This window comes from Cryptomeria japonica, unplaced genomic scaffold (genome assembly GCF_030272615.1).
Source record: "Cryptomeria japonica unplaced genomic scaffold, Sugi_1.0 HiC_scaffold_726, whole genome shotgun sequence".
NCBI classification, from domain to species: Eukaryota; Viridiplantae; Streptophyta; class Pinopsida; order Cupressales; family Cupressaceae; genus Cryptomeria; species Cryptomeria japonica.
This window is the reverse complement of record NW_026729505.1, coordinates 32748-41628: the sequence shown is the minus strand read 5'-3', so window position 1 is coordinate 41628 and position 8881 is coordinate 32748. Positions and strand designations below refer to the sequence as shown.

The 8881-nt window shown below is 33.0% G+C and overlaps 1 protein-coding gene across 1 annotated transcript in view; it reads left to right on the top strand.

Annotated features, from left to right (window-relative positions):
• Positions 1-2237: 2237 nt before the first annotated feature.
• Positions 2238-8881, top strand: part of LOC131061714 (agamous-like MADS-box protein AGL30) — a gene marked incomplete at its 3' end in the record, with an annotated part of 29691 nt that continues 23047 nt past the window's right edge. The window contains exons 1-4 of the mRNA XM_059216119.1: positions 2238-2293; positions 2419-2437; positions 2643-2707; positions 2835-2850. Of these exons, the coding sequence (XP_059072102.1) occupies positions 2238-2293; positions 2419-2437; positions 2643-2707; positions 2835-2850 (156 nt within the window). The remainder of the gene's footprint in view (positions 2294-2418; positions 2438-2642; positions 2708-2834; positions 2851-8881) is intronic.

The following is an 8881-nucleotide window of genomic DNA, read 5'->3' as shown; positions in this document are numbered from 1 at the left end:
AACATTTTTTGCAGTTTTTCTTTAATCTTTTCATTGTTTTTTGGGGAAAACTAGTTTATTGGCCCCATGTCAGTACTTAGGGCTTCTTTTCTTTTATTTCAATTTTAGTTTGTTCGTGTTTCCTGTTTTTTTATTTAAAAGCATACCCTTGAAAAACCTAAATTTTTATCTTATGAAGGAGCTGCCCCTTTCAAATGTTAATGAATATCACTTATCCACTGGGAATCTCTCCAATTGTTGTAAACTTTGTTGCTGCCCGTTGGGCAAGTTAGATTGTTTCCAGTGAAATATTGCAACAATCCATTTGTTTACCAATAGGCTCATTATGTTTTCTCTTCCAAGATTTTCACAACTTGTTTTAGAACTTGAGGTTTCTTATGAAGGACTTCTATAAAAGTAAGTAATTGTTGTGTATGATAAACTAATAATAATTTTGTTTCTAATAAGCATTATCTTCGAGATTAGTGTCTAGATACCAATATTGCTATACACCTAACATGTCATCATCGCTTTCATAGGTTCCCAAATTTCTGGTGTGCCACATCTTCCTTTCTTTTTTGCCTGCATATGAAAGGGATGTTAATAATTGGCTGGATCCAATGGTTTGGTTTGCACAATGGTACAATACAAAGCATTTGCTTTTTGGTGGCTGCCTTGTCCTTGTTGACATTTCCTACACAATGAAATGCAATGAGAGGTAGAAGGTACGGTGTGATTATTTTTAGATGATTTAATCTATAATTAGAGGTCAGTTGTTTCAACACATTGCACTATGATATTGCCAATTCATTTAGGAACACCATGGGAGAATTGATGCCAAAGTGATTGGTCCCATGCATTGTATGGTTAGTTGTTTTGAGTCTAACATAATTAATGTGCTTGCATAACATATTTGTTGAAATATATAGGATAGCTTACATATAGATTTTACCATGTCAAGCGTAAAATAATCTCAATCAAAGAGGTGCAATCAAAGGGAACTGTTACACAATCTTATTAGCTAGTTCTGTTATCTTCAACTAACTGGTAGGTGAACTGGAAATTTGGGAAACTATCATATGCAAAACAAATATATAGTTCTTTCGACAATATTTCTTATATCAACGACCTCTATGGCTAATACTTCTGTAAGTGCTATGAAAATATTGTTTCAAGGGCAAGCCCAGTTTTGTTCTCACTTTTTTTTAAGAAGAGACCAGTCACCTTTGTTGTCTTAAAGAAATGGCTTTTGATAAAATTATTCTTTTGTAATATAAGTTATTCTCTAACAACAGATTATGTAATATGTTCAATTTATGTCACTTTCTAAAGTTGAGAAAATGCCTACAAGATTTAGAAAGGAACTGCGTTTCTTGGTGGCCGCCACTTGGTAATTTTTTCAACTTGGTTTGTGTCACTCAAAATATTGCATGCAGTTGGAGCATAACAAGATGTGCATGATCACTTTGAAGCACAGTTTGAGGGGTCAGGAAATTCCAGGATTGAAGAAGAATAAAGAAAATTGTTTGTAGACACTTGCTTTTGAGAAGTTAGAGGGATGGATTTGAAGCAAAATATAACCAAATGCTGAATATTGTAGAGTGGCACCAGTAAAAAAATATTTGTGAAAAATCGTGAATTAGAGGAATCCTGTCATTGAATGAGTAGAGTAAACAGGTAACAAAAAGGGATGCTCCAATTATTAAACCTTTCTTAGTGCTCATTTATAAGAATTTGGTAGAAGTTTTATGATGTCTTGTAATTCATTGTAGCAAGTTCAGTTTGATAGTATACAGGATGTTTTCAAACCAGTCATGATGGGTTTGTTGTTTCTTAGTTTATAACAGAAATTGAAGCAAAATTTTAATGGTAGTATTGATTAAAATGACTCTAAGATGACATACGTAAACACGTTAGAGAAATATCTTTAGAGAAATTACAAGAAGGCAAGAAATAGTTGAGCATTACATTCAAAACCAGTTTATTCAAATAAGTGCTCAAATTGCACGTTTTTTGGTGAATAAGTGCTATAATTATTTTACTAAGGTATGCTGTCAAAATTGAATGAAAGAAAAGAGATATAATTTCATTTATCTTCAGGATGTGTATTCTTTTATCTTGTTATTCTACTATGCACTTGTTCTCTGTAGATGCTTTTATTCAAAGATTTCAACTCATTTGTAAGCGTATATATTCTCTTAATGAATAAATATGGGCAATCCCTTAGTACAGAGATTTTGTTTTTCTATTTCAGCAACATGGAAGAAGTTATAGCAAGATTCGCTCAACTAACACCACAAGAAAGAGCAAAAAGGTATATTTTGATTTTCAAACTTTTAAACTTGATAAAGATTTTAGGAAATTTGTGCACTTTGAAATTATTATTTTCTATAATAGAAAGACATACAAATTACTAATTTTATATTTTTATTTGAACAGGAAGATAGAAAGTCTTGAAGTAAGATGCTCAACCACCATTCTTTATTGATTAGTTTTTTTAGTATACAGCCTTTAGGAAGCATGTTATTATGAATAATTATTTTAGTTTTTTATTATGTTATCATACATGTTCCATGCAATGTAGCTTTTCATGGTGATTTCTTTTCAGTTTGGATTAAAAATTCACTTATGATACTAATCATGGTAAAACTATTGTATCTCAGGCACTCAAGAAAACATTTAAAAAGCTAGACCATGATGTTAATATAGAAGAATTTTTGGGAGCAAGGTAATTGTTAATTCATTAAACTTCAACAATGTTGCCAATCTCATAGTTCTTTTGTTTTTTCTTCCCATTTTTTAAACAGCTAAGAAACTGACATTCGTTATTTGTTTTGTGGCCTTATTTTATCCAGCAACCAAACAACTCAGGTAACTTTTTTCCTTTTTCATTCTTATCATTTGCTTAATTGTGCAAACTAGATCGGTCTCTTGATTTTGGAATCATTATCATCTCATTTGATGTGTGTAAGATTTAATGAACTTCATTAGACTTTTAATGATCTGTTACCATCCTTGAGGAAGTAATTGTATGGAAAATTAGATGTGTCAATAATCTCAATTAAACTATACAATTAACATGTAATTTTTAAAAATTATCAAAAGGTACTGAAGTTACAAACTCAGCTAACAACTTGCAGTCTTGTGTTGCTAGACTTTCTCTCACACCACAACTGGAAAATGTTTATGGAGATCTGAAATCTTGCATGAGAATTCCATTCCTATACTTGGTGTATCTGTTGTATTCTTAGGTCCATGTTCATTTGGTTATTAATGAAAGCTAGAAACACGTACACAAACACAGAGAAATGTACTTGAGCACATGACACATGGAATAACACTATATAAATGATCATACGTGCTTGCAATAAATTTCTTATTATTTAGTAACAAAGTAACTAATGAAAGAATCTGTAGTTTAGGTGTTTGCTACAATGTATAAGTCTCCTAGATGATCTTTATGGGGATGTCTTATTTCGAGTTTTACAATGCTGAGAAAAATGAATGGTGGTGCTGATGTAGAATTCAAATACCATTTCTTAGAGACGTGTAACTGCTCAAAACTTCAACACGTCACAGTTAAATAAAACTGTGGCACAAGATCATTTTATGACGTGAGGTCACCACCCTAGTATATATGTTCATGGGAATTCAGTTCAGGATGTTCATTTGGAGGATATCCATGTAATGTGTCTATAAGGGGCTGTTTGCATTGGAGAATGTCCTTGAAAGGTGTTGTTGGGTTTTTGTGCACTAAAAAGTGTCAATCCCACTAATTCAACATAATTGCATGTACATCGATTACAATTGTTATGAGACACGATTGTTCATTCAAATCAAAAATAGCTTTTTTACAATCTTTACAATGAGGACCATTGTGGGAGAAAACATGTGCCATATATTTTCTTCCTACTACTTGTCCAATGCTTTCTCACCTAGAGCTCTTTTTGTTTATCATAATTTCACAAGCAGATGATGATTCACATTTGGTGATTCCAGCCCCCTTACCAATGAGTAAATGTCATACAACAAATGACGGGAAAAGTGCTAAGATAGGTACAAATATATATGCACCATCCATGCTTTATTCTGTGCATAAAATTTGCCATTACATGCTGAAAAGTGTGCATAAATACGTCTGCAAGGTCTAGTGAAAACCCAACAAAAGTTCCAAGCCAAACCTATGTTCAATTATTTACATGGAATGTTGTGGGTGTGTTTGTGTCATTAAACTGCAGCTATACAAACTATTATTGTGACTAGTAAAAGTCATTGTACACTCCTACAACAAATATAACACTTCATTTTGATAAATCCAGCCCATTTCACAATGCATCCCTTAAAAGCTATACTAGAATTTATGGGGAAACCAGCTGAATTTGGAAGTAAAAATAGCAACATCTACTGATAACACTTCATTTCAATAAATCGAGACCAATTAGCAATGCATCTCTTAAAAGCTATACTAGAATTTTTGGGGAGCCTGGCTGAATTCTGAAGTTAAAATAGCAACATTTACTGCTAAATCTGGCTAAAAATAAGACTCTATGGGTTCCTTTTTGAGCATAAAACTCTTAAGTAGAAAGATTGGGCATCAAATTGAAGCTGGCCAAAATATGTTGTTCACAACATATATAGATCTAATTAACTAGTCCTCGAAATGCTAAGAGGAGTGTTCTAAATCCTTACTATTTTTAGTTCTTTCATTTCTTATTCCAGTGGCCATTGCATTGCCACATTTCAGTCACTTCTTTTTTCCCTTTTTATTAAGATCTTATAGGTGTTGATTTTTGTGTCAAAAGCCCAAAGGTGGGATGGGTCCTCCATTCTCTTTAATTAGCTAGTGATAATAGGACCCTGACTTTTTTATAGTGCTCATGGGTTTGCCTTATTATTTTTTCATAAGTGGCATCTTTTGTCCCTATTAGGATTATTTAAGTCAGTGGTATGTATACATAAAATCCTTTATTTAGCCTTTTTGTGCTCTCTCTCTTGTTTGCTTCTTTTTCTTCTTTTCTTCATATAGATTAGAAGTTTTGTGCTTCATCAAAGTGTATGTTTCCTTCTCTCTTCTCCTTTATATGTTCGATGGCATGTGACATAACTGTCTGTGATTTCATTGCTTCAATTCTATTGGAAATATCAAAGAGCATCTATATTTGGAAAAATCAAATCACTAAATTAACTTAATTACAATACTTAATATTCCAACAAACCTCCTTAAGGTTTATATTTCTTACAACAAAGCATGCTGATTAAAACAAAGAAATACATATTCATTAGAAGATTTATTTTCAAAAAACAATTCTTGAACCAGGTGGAACTCCATCAAGCCATCTCATAACCCTCAAAAGGGTGCAGCTTCTGAGCTGAATTCCTAAGTTTTTAGTTTACCGCCTCCCTAAACTCCCAAATCACAAATCTCCCTAATTAGCTAAGTCCTTAGTGCTGCCACAAGCTGTCTCATGACCCTTAGAAAGGCATAATTCCCCAAATCCGTAAATTCCCAAGCTATTTCGGCATCAATCGATAACGAGTTAAGTAGATCACTTCCTATCTTCAAAAGAAAACTTTCACAATATATGCATTCATCAATTTGTCATCATCAAAAAAGGCAAACAAAAAAAACATATGCTCCTCATACAAAGCACCATCTCAGAGTGAGAAGTTGGCTTGAGATGATAAAAGTTCTCTATCCTCTAATTTGTCTTTGTTACACTTTATTCACTTAATGTTGCATGTAAGTCCTTCGAATCCCCATTAAATGTAGCATGGATGGCTCCAAAATTACAAGGGGATGACACAGTAAAAAACTTCATTTTAAGATGTTGGTCTCAACCAATAATACTCCCATTTACAAAGTTTTTCCAAAAACTTTCACCAATTTTTACAAAATGCCAAAATTTCTTATATCTTCTAATTTAATGTATAAGCACAAGTAAATCCTTCAAATATTTTAATGCTCTTTACCTTCTGAAAACTCAACTACATATGTCCCCCTTATTCCTTACAAACTCACACATGTCAGTTTTTTTAGGAAATTTAGATATCTTAAAACTTCTTCCTATTAATCATTTTCCCCAAAACATAACGTATTTTTAAGAGTCTTCAAAAAAATTGTACCATGATTTTTAAATGTTTCGCAGGTTGGAAATAAAAAAAACAATTGCAATTATTCGAGAGATAATGCATATGTGCTTGGTTTAGATTCCTGCTAGCCAAATGGCCTGTTGTCAATGAAAAACTGCCTGCGGTCCTAGGAACACAACATTGTAGGAAAGGAGGGAGGCTTGTAGCAATGCATTCAGCATTGATCATCAACACAGATCAGAACTAATGCATGCTCCTTTTCAATGCAGTACAGAGTGCATATTTCTTCAACAACTATGCCCTTGTTGTGAGAAGATTTGGCAAAGGATTTCCAAAGGGTTTAATGTAGAGAGAAGACGTTGATGCGTAGAGGTGGAGAGAGACAGATATGCAGAGAGAAGCAAGGACAGATAAAGAATTATCCTGCAACACTATTCATATATCTTTTCATAATTGTTGACCTTTTCTTAACTGCTGCCTTATCACCAATATTCCCTAGGCTTTGATACCATATTGGAAAAATCAAAGTGCATCTACATTTGCACAATAAAAGCACAAATAATGATTATATTATTGAGTTAATGTATCACAATATGGCTTTTTTAAAGCCTTTCCAAGTTGATTTTAATGTATCACAATATGGCTTTTATAAAGCCTTTCCAACATAACTTACCAAACTATTATTCTACATGACTGCAACCAATTATTTTAATAATAATAATAAACGACAAGTCGCTATGGTGACTTTATACAAGAAGGAAACCTTACTATTCCAACAAATTCTACAAAAGTTAATTCATCATTGTCCATGTGCCATTGTCAACTAATGCCATGATATTTGCAATTTGAACTATCATTATTTTGTTAGCCATAATGGTAATACCATCTCCAATTACATGTAAGGTAGGTTTAGTGTTTACCGCTACAACTGGTAAATTAAATACAAGAAATAATAATGTACATGACAATGCATTCCAGACACGGCAGTGAAATATATCTTCATTCGCACATTCAATTATTATAGAGAAGAGACCAAAGATGGTTGGCCAAGGATTACAACAGATCCCACAATACCATCCCCCTTCCTTGGTAGTACACGACATATTTAATGGACCTGACGGTTGCCGAGAGGTGCACAACCGTCAACCAACCGACACATAACTACCCGAGATTGACAACCCACTCAATACAATTAATTAATACATTGTTGGATAACAAATATTATCAAACATAACAACAGGCAATTTATGCCAACATTTAGCTAGTGATATTGATCCATGTACAACCATTGGCCTCAAAATTCTCATTCAACCTTCACATGTTGCTCTTCTCCAAAGCACATAGCAAGAGCTCTCATCTTCTAAAAAGTTATGCTAAACTTCTGCCAATGAATGCCATTGTTTGAGTTGAGCTTATTCTCTACACAATTTTGTAGCATCAACACTCCATTAGCTGGTCCAAAGTGATCATCCAACTCAAAACTAGATGAATTTTTCTGTTAGTTACATTCACCATTTAAAAGCTTTTGGAATTTGAGAAGGCTGAATTTTTTCTGCTACACTTATGGAAAATCTTTGAGTATTATTTGTTCTTGTTTTATTGTATAAATATCACATCTCAAATCTTCAATTGCTTTAGTTTGTCACAACCACATTCTTTCAAGCAATACTGAATGGTTTGACTGCCTGTTTGCATTGCTTGCAATTATTTTGAAATCTAAGTTACACTCACACTTATATTTTCCAATTGATACATCCTATCCTATAAAATTCTTCTCGTTTCAACATGGTGCTGCTTTACTAAGGATATCTGCAATCAAGGTGGACATTTTTTATGCATGTTTTGTGACACTCTCAAACATTGAATAAAATAGTAAGTATTCTATCCTCTCTTGAATAAGGAACCTCAAATGCTAAAAAATATGATCAAATAAGATTACCCCAAGGTTTCTATTGTTAGGTCTTGACGATGCAATGGATAGACTTAGTGAAATGATGTGATTTGCTGTTCTCACAAAGGAACTTATGCTATAAATACACTTTAACAAATCAGCTGGAACTTGAACATCCAATATAACAATTTAGGTGATGCTTTCTTCCTAAACTAACTTAATCTTCTACCAAAACAAAGACAAAAAAGGATCAGGGTTAGGGAATCTAATCTAAGACCTATGGACAATGATGATAATGGATAGTGCTTTGATAGACAGATTCCTTATGGAACTACTTTCTACTTAACCAGAGATAGCTCACAACACCATAGAAAGTGTGCAATATTCTAAGGATAGTGAAATATTCTCATATTGTAAACATCCATTCAAATACCCAATGCTAGTGCAATCCAAATTAACATCCACAATCAAACCATTTCCACAATAAGGTTCAAACTAACCATGCACTGCAATTTGCAATCAACAAACTACAAATGGTATGAACCAAGGAATTCATCAAATATCTTCACATTTCTCCATTAAAATCAATGAACTTCAACTAAAACTTGAAAAGTAGAAACCATGCAAAATGTTGAAACTTCATACAAAGATCCATCATATCTTCAATGAAAATTAAGTATTGATTTCAACACAATCTTGGCAACAATTGTTGTCGGGTAATTATGTCATATTGTAATTAGAATGTTAAGTGTGTTAAGGCTCGGTGGTTACCTGACAGTTGCCGGCAATTGGCACTGGACAACCTGTACCGACACCTATATATATGTACTTGGGCTTCTATTTCAAATATATGGATATTGCTTAAGGAAACTATGTTTTGAATGTACTGGCATTTTGGAATCAATGAATACAGACATATGA